Source organism: Anomaloglossus baeobatrachus, chromosome 1, assembly GCF_048569485.1.
Source record: "Anomaloglossus baeobatrachus isolate aAnoBae1 chromosome 1, aAnoBae1.hap1, whole genome shotgun sequence".
Classification (NCBI taxonomy): domain Eukaryota; kingdom Metazoa; phylum Chordata; class Amphibia; order Anura; family Aromobatidae; genus Anomaloglossus; species Anomaloglossus baeobatrachus.
In genome coordinates, this window is record NC_134353.1 from 655,857,103 (window position 1) to 655,875,639 (window position 18,537).

The 18,537-nt window shown below is 45.9% G+C and overlaps 1 protein-coding gene across 1 annotated transcript in view; it reads left to right on the forward strand.

Moving 5' to 3' along the window:
* Positions 1-17,086, forward strand: part of TBC1D10A (TBC1 domain family member 10A) — an 88,543-nt gene extending 71,457 nt beyond the window's left edge. Inside the window, exons 7-8 of the mRNA XM_075319959.1 lie at positions 7,238-7,392; positions 15,707-17,086. Of these exons, the coding sequence (XP_075176074.1) occupies positions 7,238-7,392; positions 15,707-16,213 (662 nt within the window). The 3' untranslated portion in view covers positions 16,214-17,086. The remainder of the gene's footprint in view (positions 1-7,237; positions 7,393-15,706) is intronic.
* The last annotated feature ends 1,451 nt before the right edge of the window (positions 17,087-18,537 follow it).

The window sequence follows — 18,537 nt, forward strand, 5'->3', positions numbered from 1 at the left end:
AGAGTGCTGTGTAACTGTTCTGACATTTCCGGCCGGTTCTCTGGTTGTCACCTGAGAACCGCGCCGATGGAGCCTGCGCGCCGGCCGCATCGCTTAAATTTAGGCCCCGGCTTCGCCTGAGGCCTAGTTTCGATTTCACTGCCCTTGCATGTCAGTCATGCAGAGGGACAGTGCGGCTCCGCCCAGCGGCCGTTCGGCACAGGCGAGGGACACTCCTCTCTGAGTAAATGTCCCCTCCCCTGTAAATCTCCTTGGCCCTCCAGATCCCGCTCTCAGAGTAGGTCCCGCCCCCTCTCCTCGCTCCGGTGCCATTTTATCAGCGTTCTCTCAGCGATAGGCGCTGGCTGCAGCATCTCTGCTAATCTGTCTGGGGGTCCGGGCTGTGGGATCTGGAGGGCACACAAACGGTCTGGTAAGCCACAACCTCCGGTTGTTGACCTGCTTATATACTCTCTGGGGGTCATCCTGGCTCAGAGCCCCCACTTCAGCAGCATGGCTCACACAAGGAGCAAGGCTGTACGCAATATGCACTGCATGTAAGCTCGTGCTGCCTGAACCGAGCACATATCCACATTGTGATGCCTGCTCTAACCTGACAATGCCTCAGCCTGGAATCGCACCCACAGTGGTCCCTCCGGCTGCTCCGGCTCCGGTGGCTGAACCCCTGGCTTGGGTAGAATCCTTCTCTAGGTCAATCTCCCAGTCTTTTGCCGACTCCATGGGACAGCTGTTCCGGACTTTGCTGAACATGCATCAGCCCCCTTCTCAGGGCGCCTCTGCTGCTAGGGCTCTCTCAGCGGAGCTCACAGAGGATTCTTCATCTGGTCCCAGACCCCGTCCTCCTAAGAGGAGACGCAGGGCTCCCTCTCCTTCCTCGTCCCGTGGCTCTGATTCAAGAGCTGACTCGCAGGACGAGGAGGATGCCGTTACTGGGGGCTCGGAGGCTTCCTCCATGTGCCCCATTGATCTGTCCGAAAGTGACTCAGATGTTAGTGATTTGATTGCGTCCATTAATTCTGTACTGGACCTCAATCCGCCAGTATCAGAGGAGCAACCCTCTCTGGCAGAAAAGCACCAGTTTACCTTGCCTAAGAGGACAAGGAGTGTGTTCTTTAACCACTCCAGTTTTCAGGCCACTGTGACCAAGCCTAGGGCCTGTCCTGACAAACGCTTCCCAAAGCGTGGTTCTGATGACAGTTTTCCCTTTCCACCAGAGGTGGTCAAGGAGTGGGCTCATTCACCAAAGGTAGACCCTCCGGTGTCTAGACTCTCAGCCCGGACCGTTGTATCAGTGGCTGATGGCACCTCACTTAAGGATTCCACTGACCGCCAGGTTGACCTTCTGGCCAAATCTGTATATGAGGCGGCAGGGGCCTCGTTCTCCCCATCTTTTGCAGCAGTGTGGGCTCTCAAAGCCATCTCTGCTTCTCTAGAGGAGATGCATTCCCTCACCAGGGAATCTATGCCCGAAATGGTTGCCTTAACTTCCCAAGCTTCAGCTTTTTTATCCTATGCCATGTCTGCCATGCTGGAGGCTTCTCACCGCACTGCGGTGGCTTCGGCTAATTCCCTCGCTATCCGCAGGATCTTGTGGCTTCGAGAGTGGAAGGCGGACGCTTCTTCAAAGAAGTACCTTGCTGGGCTCCCTTTTGCTGGGTCCAAGCTGTTCGGTGAACAACTGGATGAAATTATTAAGGAAGCTACTGGCGGGAAGAGTACTTCCATGCCACAAACTAAAACCAGGAAACCTGTCCAGGGCAGGAACCAGTCGAGGTTTCGTTCCTTTCGTTCCTCCAACTGGTCGTCCTCTAAGCCCTCGGCCTCGTCCACTAACTCAGCCAAGGATCAAAAACCCAACTGGCGCACGAAGCCGCGTCCTCAGAAGACCGCAGGAGCTGCTGCCACTAAGGCAGCCTCCTCTTGACTATCTGGCCGCGCCAGCAACGTCCTTGGTCGGTGGCAGGCTCTCCCACTTTGGCGACGTGTGGTTTCAACACGTGTCCGATCAGTGGGTGCGGGATATCATCTCCCACAGCTACAGGATAGAATTCTCTTCCAGCCCGCCAAACAGATTTTTTCTGTCAACTCCCCCCTGCTCCAAGGCCGCCGCCTTCTCTCAGGCCGTCGCCTTCTCTCAGGCCGTGGCATCCTTGCAGGCCAACGGAGTAATTGTACCGGTTCCCGCCCGGGAACGGTTCAGAGGTTTCTACTCAAATCTCTTCCTAGTCCCCAAAAAGGACGGTTCCTTCCGGCCCATCCTGGATCTCAAGCTTCTCAACAAGCATGTTCAGGTGCGGCATTTTCGCATGGAGTCTCTGCGATCAGTCATTGCCTCAATGACCCAAGGAGATTTCCTGGCATCCATCGACATCAGAGATGCCTATCTGCATGTGCCAATTGCAGTTTCACACCAGCGTTGGCTACGTTTTGCAATCGGAGAGGAACATTTCCAATTCGTGGCTCTCCCCTTCGGGTTAGCCACGGCCCCTCGAGTATTCACCAAGGTCATGGCAGCAGTGGTTGCGGTCCTGCACCTCCAGGGGTTGGCAGTGATTCCTTACCTGGACGACCTTCTAGTCACGGCTTCATCCAGTGCAGACTGTCAGCGGAGTGTCTCGCTCACTCTCGCCACTCTAGTCCAATTCGGGTGGCTTGTCAATCTGCCCAAATCCACTCTGACTCCGACCCAGAAGCTCACGTACCTAGGGATGCAATTCGAGACTCTGCCGGCACTTGTGAAACTGCCCTTAGTCAAACAGCAGTCCCTCCATCTGGCGGTGCGCTCTTTGCTGAGGCCCCGCCGTCATTCCATCAGGCAATGGAAGCGGTTCCCTTTGCCCAGTTCCATCTGCGTCCTCTGCAGCTGGACATTCTCCGCTGTTGGGACAAGCGGACTTCCTCCTTGCACAGGTTAGTGGCTCTGTCGCCACAGACCAGGGGCTCCCTTCAGTGGTGGCTTCGGCCCCTCTCTCTGTCTCAGGGACGCTCCTTCCTGACCCCGTCCTGGGTGATCCTCACCACGGATGCCAGTCAATCCGGCTGGGGAGCAGTATATCTCCACCACAGAGCGCAGGGCACTTGGACTCCGTCCGAATCAGCCCTCTCGATCAATGTGCTGGAAATCAGAGCTGTGCTTCTAGCTCTCTTAGCCTTTCACCACCTGTTGGCGGGCAAGCACATCCGAGTCCAGTCAGACAACGCGACAGCGGTTGCCTACATCAATCACCAAGGCGGGACACGCAGCCGCCTGGCAATGTTGGAGGTTCAACGCATCCTTCAGTGGACGGAGGACTCCAAGTCCACCATATCCGCAGTCCACATCCCAGGCGTGGAAAACTGGGAGGCAGATTATCTCAGCCGTCCAACCGTGCACAGTGGCGAGTGGTCTCTGCATCCGGCAGTGTTTCGGTCAATCTGCCGCAAGTGGGGCACTCCGGAAGTGGATCTAATGGCATCCCGGCACAACAACAAGGTTCCGGTTTACGTGGCTCGCTCCCACGATCCTCAGGCCTTTGCAGCGGACGCTCTGGTTCAAGATTGGTCCCAGTTTCGTCTGTCCTACGTGTTTCCCTCTCTAGCTCTCTTGCCCAGAGTCCTGCGCAAGATCAGAATGGAGGGCCGTCGGGTCATCCTTATTGCTCCGGACTGGCCCAGGCGAGCTTGGTACCCAGACCTGCTCCCATCTGTCCGTAGAGGTGCCGTGGCATCTCCCGGACCGTCCAGACCTTCTCTCACAAGGTCCGTTTTTCCGCCAGAATTCTGCGGCTCTCAGATTGACGGCGTGGCTCTTAAGTCCTGGATCTTGACGACTTCTGGTATCCCTCCTGAAGTCATCTCCACTATGACTCGGGCTCGGAAGTCTTCCTCGGCCAAAATATATCACAGGACCTGGAGAATTTTCCTGTCCTGGTGTCGCTCTTCCGGCCATGCTCCTTGGCCTTTTTCCTTGCCGACCCTCCTGTCCTTTCTACAGTCCGGTCTGCAGCTAGGACTATCCCTCAATTCCCTCAAGGGACAGGTCTCGGCTCTGTCAGTGTTGTTCCAGCGGCGTATAGCCCGGCTGGCTCAGGTGCGCACCTTCATGCATGGCGCGTCTCACATCATTCCGCCTTACCGGCGGCCCTTGGATCCCTGGGACCTCAATCTGGTCCTCACGGCCTTGCAGAAACCCCCCTTTGAGCCTCTTAGGGAGGTTTCTTTGTCTCGTCTTTCACAGAAAGTGGTCTTTCTAGTGGCCATAACTTCCCTCAGGAGAGTCTCTGATTTGGCTGCGCTCTCTTCGGAGTCACCTTTTTTGGTTTTTCATCAAGACAAGGTGGTTCTCCGTCCTACTCCGGACTTTCTCCCTAAGGTGGTTTCTCCTTTCCACCTTAACCAGGACATTTCCCTGCCTTCCTTTTGTCCGGCTCCTGTTCATCGCTTTCAAAAAGCGTTGCATACTCTGGATCTGGTGCGGGCGCTCCGGATCTATGTGTCTCGCACCGCTGTTCTTAGGCGGTGCACCTCTCTTTTTGTGCTAACCACAGGTCGGCGTAAGGGCCTCTCGGCTTCTAAGCCGACCTTGTCTCATTGGATTAGGTCGGCCATTTCCGATGCCTACCAGTGTACTCAGGTGCCTCCCCCGCCGGGGATCAAGGCACACTCGACCAGAGCTGTCGGTGCCTCTTGGGCTTTCAGGCACCAGGCTACGGCTCAGCAGGTCTGTTAGGCTGCCACTTGGACTAGTCTGCATACCTTTTCAAAGCACTACCAAGTGCATGCTCATGCTTCGGCAGATGCGAGCTTGGGCAGACGCATCCTTCAGGCGGCTGTCGCCCATTTGTGAAGTTAAGTTCCGCCTACTTCCCAGTTTTCTGTTTATTCCCACCCATGGACTGCTTTGAGACGTCCCAATGTCTGGGTCTCCCATAGGAACGATAAAGAAAAAGAGAATTTTGTTTACTTACCGTAAATTATTTTTCTTATAGTTCCGTATTGGGAGACCCAGCACCCTCCCTGTTGGCAGTTTCTTGTTCCGCGTGTTATCACCGGCTGTTGTTGTAGACAGAGGCTCCGGTTGTTCCGGTTCTTGCTCTATCTCTACTTGTGGGTGGCTATTCTCCTTCAGCTTTTGCACTAAACTGGCTAGATTTGGTTATCCAGGGGGTGTATATGCTCAGAGGGAGGAGCTACACTTTTTTAGTGTAGTACTTTGGGTGTATAGCTTCTGCCTCCGGAGGACACACAATGTCTGGGTCTCCCAATACGGAACTATAAGAAAAATAATTTACGGTAAGTAAACAAAATTCTTATAATATAAATTATATATATATATATATATATATATATATATATATATATATATATATATATATATATATATATATATAATTAACCATGAGGCTATGTGCCCACGGGACAACGTACCTACGGACGTTTCCGCAGGTTAACCGCAGCTGCTCCCCGGAATCCGCAGCTATCTATTGCTGCGGTATATGTGCGGAGTTGTTGCAGTAAACCTGCGAACATTCGTGCGACTGACCTGCGGACGTCCCGGCTTCTATCTCCACTCTCCACAGTGGAGGAGCGGGAATTCCGCATGAATAATTGACATGCAGTTACATGCGGCTGCGGGACATCCACAGCATATTCCGCAGCCGCACATACCGCAGCATGGACACAGCACTCCCCATGTCCCATAGGATAACATGGGGAGTGTCTGTACTTGCTAGAACCTGAGGATTTACCGTATATAGAAAATCCAGATAAATCTGCAGGTTTTCCGCAGCAAAATCCGTGGGCACATAGCCTGAGAGTGGTAATACTCTCGGGGGGGCTGAAATAAACCCTTATCTAAGGGTATGTGCACATACTGTAGCATCTTTAAGACACTAGCGCGCACACCGAAGTTTTCCTAGGCGTAGTTGCTTCAGGAAGAATCCAAAGCCAGCCATCTGCTTTCTGAATCTGCTTCATTGTCAGGTTTGCTGACATTCTTGCAGCAGTTATTCCACTGGCTTGTTGGTGTTGGGGTTCCCCCCCCCCTTTTTATAATTTTAAATTTAGAATTAGCAAGAAGGAATCTGTTGCTACATTTGCCTGCTTCAAGGTTTGGAAACAGTAAAGTGGTCAAAAGACTGAACATGAGCACAGCAATGTTCAGATTTACACTGTGCTCCAGGGGGAATCTGCCTAATATACTGAATGCACATACCTTAGGAGGACTCAATCTCCTGAGTGGCTGTTTATTTAAAGGCTATATACACCTTTGCACAGAAAATTTAATTTTTATTTTTTTAACATTTTAATCTTTAATACAAAGTTAGGCAACTTTGTAAATCTTTTTCTATAATTTTGCTGTAAAGTTTATGTAACTACTTTATATAACTGAGTATTTTTTGCAAAAATGTGAGTTCCTGCCGAGATCTGACAACTTTCTCTCAAACGCCCACTCCTTCTTTTTTTTTTTTTTTTTTAACCCTTCTCATGTCAAGTGTGTGGATAGCCTTTTATGGGGAAGCTATTATCAGAGAATGACCTATTATGTAAATACTGTTCGTCTTGCATGTATTTTTATTGTTTTATCATAATTAACGCTTTCCCAACATGTACCATGTACTGGTACATCCAGTGTATTGTGGGCAGATGCTTGCTGTGTTTCATAGCTAGCAATTTCTCCCTACTCTTGTTAACCCCTCAAAGAGCACCTTTTACCAGTTTTTATATGTTAACTGGCCTCATCATGCTGCAGAGATGAATAAAACTGTTTTTGATTTCTCATCTCCATTGCTGTCTTGTAAAGTTTAGATTCTAATATCCCCTTCAACCAAAGGGGCGCTGGCAGAAATTTGTCTCTGGGAGCGGTTACTTCTTCCCCTCTTCACATTGACCAATTTATAAACGAGGCTTCTTGCAGGAAGAAAAAAAAAAGCACTCACCCAGAGAATATCTGACCTAGTTTTTTTTCACATGAGACTTGTAATGACAGACAGCCACTGGTCTTGCTGCCAACACCTACAAATGGGAGAGAGGAATAGAGCAAAGTTGTGTGTCATTTCAAACATTGCTGCACTGCAGTTCTCATTTCACAGCACTGTCAGATTACAGCATTTAAAGCGCACAGTCCACTACCTATTGGTCACCAGCGGCATTTAATACATATTGTGATATGGGGGGAAAATATATCAATAAATGCATGTACACATGGACTGTTGATAAGTGAGACCTTGTTTAATTTGTATTTACTTTTTTCTTACAGGTGTCAAAATTATATTCCGTGTGGCTCTTATTCTCCTGAAGTATTCACTTGGTTCCTCTGAAAAGCTCAAGACTTGTCAAGGTCAATATGAAACCATGGAGAAACTAAGAGCAATAGATCCAAAATATATGCAAGAAGGTTTTCTTATCCCAGAGGTGAGCATATAAAGCACTGGTGAGATACTGATCTATGTAGCTATAAAGCAGTTAAAGGGAACCTGTCAGGTGCAATATGCACCCAGAACCACGAGCAGTTCTGGGTGCATATTACTAAATCCCTGAAATACCCTTCCCTGTATACACTAGTATAGATAAAGAGATCTTTAGAAAAAGTGTTTCTAAAAATCTGTTATCTTATAGTAGAAAGGAAGAATAATCCAGCTGAGTGTTCACGGTGATTTATTACTGCAATACAGATAGTGCACCGAAGACGTCAACGCATTTCTGGCTTGACGCCCTTAATCATTAAGGGCGTCAAGCCAGAAACGCGTTAACGTCTTCTGTGCACTGTCTGTATTGCACTAATAAATCACCGTGAACACTCAGCTGGATTATTCTTCCTTTCTACTGCTGTGCGGCCAGGGCAGGGCCGATATCCGAGACTGAGGCACGATGAGACCAGGTGTGGGTGAGCTGGACATTTCTCAATTTTCTGTTATCTTATGCCAATGAGCGCAAGGACTAGTCCCAAGGGTATTTTATCCCCCGACTAGCTGCCCTCTTGGCATGTTAGCACACCCACAGGTGTGGGCGAAATTAGCCATTGGGTCAATATAAATCCATGTGGAAATTTAGGGAATAAATATGGTTTAACCCCTTAACGAACACGGGCAGTAATATTACGTCCTAGCAATCATAGTGTTACTGCCCGCAGTCTGCTGCCGGCAGCATGCAGAGATCGGCTCACATCTCAGCTGATTTTCACAGATGAGATGTGTGCCTGCCAGGCACAAGCAGAATCGTTATCTGCCCATGCCGTTTATACCCTTAAATGGCGCTGTCAATATGTGACAGTGCCATTATAACTGCACCAGCGATAAACATTTAGGCCCCTTTCACATTGCGTTTTTCTCTACGTCCACAGGTCCCGTTGGGGCATCCGTCCGGACCGCCCCTCCCCCACTCTGCAAAGCGTGCTCCGGACGCATGCGCCCGACAGGGCCATTCACTGTTATGGAGCGCACTGCGTTAGCGTGTGCTCTGTTTTGTGCCATTTGTTGCACATATACGTTACTGCAGACGGACACCCGAACGTACTCCTCTACGTTCGGGTGTCCGTCTGCAGAAACGTATATGTGCAAAAAAAAGACCAAAACATAGCACACGCTAACGCAGTGCGCTCCATAACCGTGAATGGCCCTGTCGGGCGCATGCGTCCGGAGCACGCTTTGCAGAGTGGTGGAGGGACGGTCCGGACGGATGCCCCGACGGGACCTGTGGACGTAGAGAAAAACGCAATGTGAAAGGAGCCTAACTCACCGGCCGATACCGGATGTCACGTGGCGTGATCACGTGACTTCCGGTGGTTGTCATGGTAGCACAAGGGTCATGTGATGACTCCTGTAGCTCACATGATTTACTTTCGGTTTCACCAGGCCCAGAGCTGGGTGAGGCAGAAAATTGGCATATCTGCTGTTTACAGCTGTGTAGCTGTGATCAGCAGATATGGCAGAGCGATCAGATTGCCGATCCATATAGCCCCCTAGGGGGACTAATAAAATCAATAAAAAAAGTTTTAAAATATGAAAAAAAAAAAAAACCTAAAAGTTTAAATCGCCCCCCTTTTGCCCCATTGCAAATAAAACAATTAAAAGAATACATATATTTGGTGTCTCCTCTTTCAGAAATGCCTGATCTATCAAAATATAAAATCAATTAATCTGATCGGTAAAGGGTGTAGCAGGGGAAAAAAAAATCACCCTCCCAGAATTGTTGTTGCAACATTGCATTGAAATGCAGTAAGGCAATCAAAATTTCGCATTCATCCAAAATGGTATAATTAAAAATGCCAGCTCAAGACGCAAAAAATAAGCATCACTGAGCCCCAGATCTCGAAAATTGAAGTGATGCTGATTAGACTAATTGGTAAAATTATTTCAAATGGGATGCTCAGAGGCAAGAAAGAAACGACATTTAGTAATGTAATAGAACTGACGTAAAAATATTTATTGACTAAAAGTAAGATCGCGTAGTGAATATTACAACAGGAGATAAGATATTGCACACAAATATTTGCAGAACTAATGATACTTCGTAGGTAGAGAATAATGGAAGCTCACAAAGGGTATGTGTGAACAATAATACATGGCTTTGAAATCTATATCAAGGTAAATATGCAAAAGTGACACAAGGAAATACACATGGTCACTTTACAATGGAGATGTGTACGCACAAAAGATAAAAGACAGTGCTGGATGTATATTGTGGCGCTGCTATGTAAACAGTACAATGAAAGTATGAGCACAATCTCTAGTTAATGCTAAATACGTATTGTAGCGCTAAATATGGAAAGTACAATAGAAGTATGTGTATGATATAGATTAATAGACTACTGAATCTGTCATCTGATCTTATATGTAGACAGTGTGTACGAACACCGTAAAAACAATGCTCTGAATGTGTATCACAACACTTATGTAGCAGCACTTAAGGAATAGGCATACAATGTAGATAATTGAATAATGTGAATTAAGTCCTTATACTTTGCGGTGTCCTGATGGGTGTTTTGGCAAGTGTCACCTTAGGCAGGGGTACTGGGTTAGCTCTTAGGACTTAGAGATCATATAAGAACTTATGTCTTGATTTGGAAAGTGGCTTCATCTGTGGTAGTTTTGGTGATGTGTTCATTTACTCATGGTGTTTCCGGTTCCGTATTTTGGTTCTGTTGAAATTCAACTAGTAATGGTTGTTCTACTGCTGTACTCGTGTACTTATGGTGGCTATGGTGATGTATTCATCACTAGAACCATCATCAGTACATGAATACAAAACCAAAATCATCAGCAGTACATAAATAGAACAGCAGAGCCATCAATAATACAGAAATAAATCACCAGACCCAATGTAAATAGTACCTGACTATATTAACGTGGTTCTGCTGAGTGATATATTCATGTACTGATGGTGGTTTTGTTAAGTACTTACAAGAACCAAGCTTTGTACAGTCCAATGATATAATTATATATGGGTCTGACTTGACATTTAGAATGGATCAAATAAACCTACAACTCCCAGTGTGTCCTTAAAGGGACTCTATCAGCATAGAATGATTGTGCAAACCAAATACAGGCACTTGGTACATCATGGTGGGGCCAATCATTTCAACACACCTTCTTACCTGCTTGTTTTCCCTCTATTTACTCCATTCTCTGGCACTATGAAGCTAGGGCTGTCAATCACAGAAAAGGGACGGGTGGAGGTTGAGAGAAAACAAGCTGGATGGAAGGTGAAAAATGATTAGTCCCACCATGATGTACCAGCGCCTGTACTTTGTTTACACAATTATCCTGTGCTGACAGATTCCCTTTAACAATAGTAAGGAGATGCTTTGCGTTATCAGACTTTGGTTCCTGTATGATCCGAAGTCTTGATGAGACCTAGTATCACAAATAATTACATCTGGGTACTTTTCTATAGGTGATTTTTTTTTTTTTTTTTTTTTAATAGGAGTTTTTTTCTGTTGATCATCTTGTCCAGATGCCATGATTACTTTTCACATCCACAGCTAGTCTCTGCAGACTTACTTCTTGTCCAGTCTTCTGCAGCACATCTCAACACGGTGCCCTTAAAAATAAGTGTCATTAAAATGCCCTCTGCAAAAAACATTTTGCCCATAATAAATAAGTCTCCTATGGTATATGGCCCCCACGCTGTCTACCTTAATAATTTATAACCACTACACTATTTGCCATCATGAGCTATACCCGCCACATGCATGAAGCACGCCCTATACTGTGGCTGTCCCCTCAAGTTTTCCCTTACACTCTCAATATCTCCACACTGTCCCGCTGCAATGTTGACCTATCTCCATGTCCATTTTGTGCCCCATCTAAACACTATCCTCTCATTCTGTCCTCTGTAAACTCTACCCGCTCCTCACACTGACAGACATGGTGTGATGGTCTCCACAGCAGTCACCCATTATATATTATATCACCTACAGCCCCCATTCAGTGGCAAAATAATATAAAAATTAGGAAATAAATCACTTAATCCAGGTTCCCTGTAAACCTCGGCCATTGTGTCCTCTTGTTATGTTGAATAGCAGTGGGAGCTACACTGCGCAATGCAGTGATGTCAGGCGCCTGCAGGCTAAGGTTTTTGAGGGGTTTTTTTTTCTGTTTTTTTTTTTTTTAAGGCAGGAGGTAGCGTTCTAGGCTAGTGCCTACCTCTTTTGTCCCAGCCACACAACACCACATCACATGACCACTGGATCAAGAACCATTTCTTTCTGCTGAGGCTGCACTGTGATTAGATTTCCTTCTATATTCTCCGAAATTAACAAATAGATTATAAATATGCAGCTATGGAGACTTAAAGCACCACTCCAGCTTTTTTTTTTTTTTTTTTTTTTTTATTTTTCTTTTATGATTGAATGCTGGTTTTTAAAAGTTGTCCACTACTTTTAACATTGATGGCCTGTCCTTAGAATAGGTCATCGCTGTCTGATCGGCAAGGGTCCGACACCCAGCCCCTCTGATGATCAGCTGTTGTCCAGGCCGGCGGCAGCAGGTGCTCGGTCTTTTGATAGTAGTCGCAGGCGGGTACTTTTCATTCGCCTCCTATTGATTTGCATTTAATTGTCCCTTTCCCTGGTCTTATACTTACCCGCTACTGTCTTGACCTTCTATCGCCACCACTTCCGACGTTCTCCAGCAGTTTGTGACCTACCAGATTTACCCAGAATTTGCTATGTTGAGCTAGAGTTCACTTTTTAATACAAGTCTGTGAGAGACTCATTGGTGAATAGACTTGCATTGAGCGCTTGTGACTGTTACTTCTGACTTACAGCAGACAGAAGTTGCGGTCACAAAATGGCGCTACGTGACTAAGCGGTGCCGATTTTAAAAGGTGAAGATGCCAAAGGGTAAATATAAGACTAGAGTCAGAGACCTTAGATCAGTATCACCACTCCAGCACTGAAGAAAGAAAAAATAAAAGCAAACGCCAGCGGTTTTGTTTTAACTTTGTGACTGGCATTGAGGAGTCTCATCATCATTATTTTTGATGAGAGCTGCTGTCCTCTAAAATTCGGACGTACATACCTTAGAGCTTTGAATGAACATTGAAATTCGGAGGTACATTGATTCCTTAACAAAATTTTGGCATTTTGATCTTTTTGTTTCCAGTATTTACCATATGAGTTAATTAATTTTTGTCATACTTCTGTGGATGCAACAATGCAGTATTTTATCAATTTCTTTTTAAAGAATGAAAAGGGGATTATACAAAGGTTTCTTTTTCATTTTAACTTTGTTTTAGATTTGCGATAGGGGACTTAAATCCACGATCATTTCATCACACACAATGACATTCTCCACAGACTTCAAGCAGGGCTTCATTGAACTTCCTATGAGGTGTAAGAGGGCGGCCTTTTGGGGCCTTCTGTAAGCCCCTGGCTGCTATGCCAACCCACCACCCCATTGACATTCTGCATCATGGGGGAACCGATGAGAGGCGGTGCACAAACACAGTGGCAATCACACAATTTAAATGCTGCTGTCTGATGGTGGCATTTCTATGGCTAAGCAGCTGAGATCAGAGCTAGCTCTGGCTTCTGCTGTTACAGGAACAATATTGGCTCCTTAGGCTGGTTTCACACTACGTCTTTTTAACATCCGTTGAAAACGTTATTTTAGCGGAAGTACGGATCCAGTGCAAATGCGTTTTCATTTCAATGCATTTGCAATGGACTCGCGTCCACCTGCGTTCACCTGCGTTTGCGTGCGTTATAGTGCGGATCCGGTGACTTGCAGTTTTTTAACATGTTTCAAAAACGCTACTTGTAGCGTTTTTGAGCTGCGTCAAAATACTGCAAGTCACCGGATCCGCACTATAACGCACGCGAACGCAGGTGAACGCTGGCGTGCTGATAGACAGGATCCTGCTTTTGTACTGAGCATGCCCAGAAAGTACTGAGCATGCCCAGAACCAGTCTCGCGTGATCTGTCTCTCTCTCCTCCTCCCTCCCTCACCCTCTCTCTCTCTATCTGTCTTTCCCCCTTCCTCCCTCCCTCCCTCTCCCCCACCTGAGAGCTGCGGACACTCGTAACCAAGGTAAATATCGCGTAACCACTTCTCTTAGTTACCCGATGTTTACGTTGGTTACGCGTGCAGGCAGCCCTGCTCCTAGCAGCTGCAGACACTCGTAACCAAGATAAATATCGGGTATCCAAGGCCGATGTTTACCTTGGTTACCAGCGTCTGCAGCTGTCAGAAGCCGGCTCCCAGTCTAGCTCCCCTCACTCCCGATCACATGACTCCAATGCCCGCCCCTAAACATCCAGTGCAGGATCCTGCAAAATAACATATGCGTTTGCATACGTTATTTGCTGTAAAAGCAGGATCCGTACTTCCGCTAAAAAAACGTTTTCAACGGATGTTAAAAAGACGTAGTGTGAAACCAGCCTTAGCCTGCTTAATATACCAGCACACAATAACTCGCATATACGTCATTGTTGGGAAGGGGTTAAGAATCCATAAAAACAAACATACAAATTTATTGACAGCCATTCAGGTTACTTAATCAGTGAAATGCAAAGAGGCTTTGTACACTTTCTTAAAGGGGTTGTCCAACTAGCAAAGTGCATTTTAATCAATAGGTCCTGGATGGAATCACAGATGATTATTTCTGTGAGGTAAAACATTTCTCTGTCTGTTATTAAATTTGTTTACCTCACACAAACCAGCAGCTGTGATCTCATACTGTTCTGACGGTATAATCTTTTGCATCCTCCCTGGCCTAGATGATGTACGGTCAGACACGGCCATTACACAGAACATAGTAGGAACACCTATAGAAGATTATCTCAGTACTGGAACTTTTTTTTTTTTTTTAACACATCCAATTGTGGAACTTATTATTCCAAGATCTATTGATTAAAATTAACTTTGTTTGTGGGAAAGCTCATTTAAGCCTTTAAGTAGCCTAGGCTGACAGCCACTTCTGCTGACTCCATCATATGCAGGCACAGCCTGTTTGTTAGATTAAAGGGGATAAGCTGCTGTTAGGCACCTTCTGACTGTCCAATGCACTGTACTGATGAAACTGCTCATAACTGAGTCCATTACGGTAATTTAGCGGTGTTTCATGAATGGTTCCCAATATGTGAAGTAAATCTTTCCTAACACAATCAGTCGACTCCTTCTCATTGGCAGAATATATTATTTGCCATGAGTGCTAATCTGGGGGGACGTGAACTGCTGATTGCAGTCAAAATGTCAGCATTTTTATTACTTAAACAAAAGAAATAAAAAATTTATTTAAATGTTAAAAAACAAAGAAAAAAAAATGGATCTGAGCTCATCGTTTACTCCAGAGAATGCAGTTGTGGGCTGTTCAGTAGGCTGTGTGCCCACGCTGCGGAAAATGCGTGGATTTTGCTGCGGATTTCTAGCGGAAAAGCTACAGATTTTCCAGAAATCTGCAGCACAGCTACTCCCCAGCCATTTCTATGGCATTTGGGAAATGCTGTGCCCACGCTGCGGATTTTTCCGCAGTGGAAATCGTGCGGATTTTCGTGCGGAAAAATCTCCAGCATGTCAATTATTGTTGCGGATTTTCAGGCGGATTTTGCCTATTCAATTGAATTAAAAAAAAACCGCAAAATCCGCGTCAAATCCGCACAAAATCCGCACCTATGAAAGGGTGTGGATTACGGGGGAAAGCTGCAGATTTTGATGCAGAAAAATCCGCAGATACAGAGTCCCGTGGGCACATAGCCTAAGGAATCCTGATCCGGCTCCCAGGTGAAGACAGTAAATTAGAAACTGAAAGTGAAGAGTGTTGTGGACCAGCACTGATGTAGGGAAAATCACAATTTATTTCTTTTTGTTAAAGTATACAGGATGTTGTTCTACCTGGTTCCTTTATAGGGTTAAATTGATGTTGGATCATGTGTCTGAGACGTAGAACTTTCTTTATACGTATGGTCTCATGTATAAGTGCAAATTATTGTTCACCGGTAATGGGTTAGAAACAGGTAGGCCAATGTTTTACTGTTATTACTTAACACTAGAAGTCCCAGAGAGGGGTCATTTAACATTTTTACCTTTTGGAACCCAGGGAGCTCGAAATTTCTGGGACTTCTAGTGTTAAAGCATACAAGACGATAACTAAATTTCATCTTCAGCAGTGCCGGTTTACAACGCTCTAACTTTTCCAGTTTATTGAAATTTTTACTTCTATAAACTACCTTCTGATGCTTATATAGTTTATGGATGTTGACACTGTGTTTCTTTTTCTCTTGAGATTGTGGAATTGCCAATTACCGAACGAGATGTGGAACGTGAGCATTTAGTTCAGCTTAAGAAGTGGAAAGAAGAGTACGGAGAACTGCAATGCAAATCACCCACTCGTTTGCATGGGGCCAAAGCCATCAGTGACGCTGAGCCCGTGGGTCACAAGCCTCTCGTTCACTCCCCGTCCATTATTCTTCCATCAAATTTAAGTTCTGGGAAGAAATCCAAAGACCAGAAACAGGAAGAAAAGGAACTTGAAAAGCAAAGGGCTAAGGAGATGAAGGAAAGGGAAAAGATGGAGAAGGAGAAAAAGAAGCTAGAAAAGAAAAAGAGTAAAGGGAAAGGTGACCAATCCAATGGCGCTATGAAAGAGGAGAATGGTGGTGAGGGGACCAGAGAACACCGGCAGGAACCGGTACAACCTTTGTTGGCCAAAGTAATCCAAAATGACTCTCTGAATGTGCACCAGTCCAATGAGAGCTTGTGCTCCAAAGAGAGTGAAGACACCTATTTATAGTTTCCACTTCCGTGAAATGCTCACTAAAAAGTCTACCCTTTATTGTTGTTCGGGAGTTCTCCAGCCCCTGTACCAGAGATCCCTACGTCAATCCCTAACAGAAGCAGCATTAAATCAATTGGAGACAGTAAAGCAAGACAAAAAAGCTGTAAAGAAAATTATTTGTGGAATTGGTCTCCAGGTCCTAACGTTTTTCTACTTCCAAAAAGTCATCATTGCCTAGGGAACACAGAACCTCTATTATGTTTGTTGTTGGGTTCTTTATGCTGGTAATAGACTGGACTAGCTGGGAATACCATCCAGTATTGGCTGCAAGGGGATCATGTCTGTATTTTTGACTGATGGGAAAATGGGTGCGTTGTCTACACCCTGCTGTCTATTCCATTCCAGATGTTTTGCTCCTGAAAGTGGAACATCGTCTTCTATGCACAACGAGTTTATTGTTTAACTACATGGGACCAACCAGAGAAATGAAACAGATAGGCCCCTTCCTCCATGCAACAGACACTCTTTGTACCAATAAACAGATTAAAGAAGAATTAATTTTGCTCTACATTGCCACACAATAGAGTGCCTGTTCAGTCCCTTCATAGTCTTATTAGATCTTGTACAAGAGGAAATGGAAATTTGCATCTTGGGTCTCTGCAAGAGCTTCTATGAATGAACTGTATGCCCCAAAATATATGACCCACCAACACTATTCCACAACCCTCCTGATGCTACAGGGAGGGGCCTGTATTTCACAGTGTATTATAGTTACACTAAACACAGCCAAGCAGGAATATTTATTTATCTATGGTATTAGCTCTTGCAAAAAAATAAAGATGCTTGCCAATATTTAGAGTTCAATAAAATTGTGGTATTCCTTTTTGCCATACTTGTATTAGTCATTCTATAAGGGAACTATCATTGCATTAATAAATCTACCATACGTATTGTAAAGCTGACCACAAGATAACAGGTAAAAAGGTCATTTAGGACTTATTTTTGTGTATTGGGTAAAGCACTAATGGGCAGGTAATTGCCAGTGATTCTGCTGCTTTATTTAACCTCCCATCAACAGAGCAGCTCCTTCTCTTCCAGTCTGCTCTGTTGATGGGGCGTCTGTGCTGATGTCATGGTGATTGACAGCTGGCTTCCTGTAGTTAGGGGTACTTCTCACATAGCGAGATCGCTGCTGAGTCACTGTTTTTGTGACGCACCAGTGACCTCATTAGCGATCTCGCTGTGTGTGACACTGAGCAGTGATCTAGCCCCTGCTGTGAAATCGCTGCTCGTTACACACAGTGCTGGTTCATTTTTTGGACGTTTCTCTCCCACTGTGAAGCACATATTGCTGTGTTTGACAGCAAGAGAGCAACGATCTGAATGTGCAGGGAGCTGGCTTCTGGCAGCCTGTGGTAAGCTGTAACCAAGGTAAATATCGGGTAATCAAGCAAAGCCCTTTGCTTGGTTACCCGATATTTACCTTGGTTACTAGCGTACGCCGCTCTCAGGTGCCACCGCTGGCTCCCTCCACACGTAGCCGGAGTACACATCGGGTAAATAAGCAAAGCGGTTTGCTTATTAACCCGATGTGTACTCTGGCTAGGAGTGCAGGGAGCAGCGCTAAGCAGTGTGCGCTGGTAACCAAGGTGAATATCGGGTAACCAAGCGAAGTGCTTTGCTTGGTTACCCGATATTTACCTTAGTTACCAAGCGCAGCATCGCTTCCACGCTTCGCTGCTGGCTGGGGGCTGGTCATTGGTCGCTGGTGAGATTTGCATGATTGACAGCTCACCAGCGACCATGTAGCGACGCACCAGCGATCCTGACCAGGTCAGAAAGCTGGTGGGATCGCTGGAGCGTCGCTAAAGTGTGATGGTACCCTTAGAGTGGGGAGCTGGCTGTTGATTAGCATCACATCAACAGAGATGTCCCATTGATAGAGTGGAAGAGAAAACCCTGTTCTGTTGATGTTACACCACCAGGGGAATCACCAAGAGGAACAATCCCTTAGTTCTTAGCCCATACACAAAAATTAGATCTTGATAATCCCTTTTTAATATAAGTATTAGAACAGCTCAATCATTAATACAATAATTATACCAACACTGACATGTATGGGTATGTGCATACTGCACACACAGAGGTTTTCCACTCAATACCAGGCGTTATTTTTCCTGAAGCGCATTCCTTGGCATCTTTCTGGTCATTTTTGCTGAGTCTTTGCCTCCTCCCCCTTTTTTTTTTTTTTTTTTTTTCCTCAAAATATACAGAGCCTTGCGAAAGTATTCAGCCCCCTTGAATTTGTCAACCTTTACCCACATTTCAGGCTTCAAACT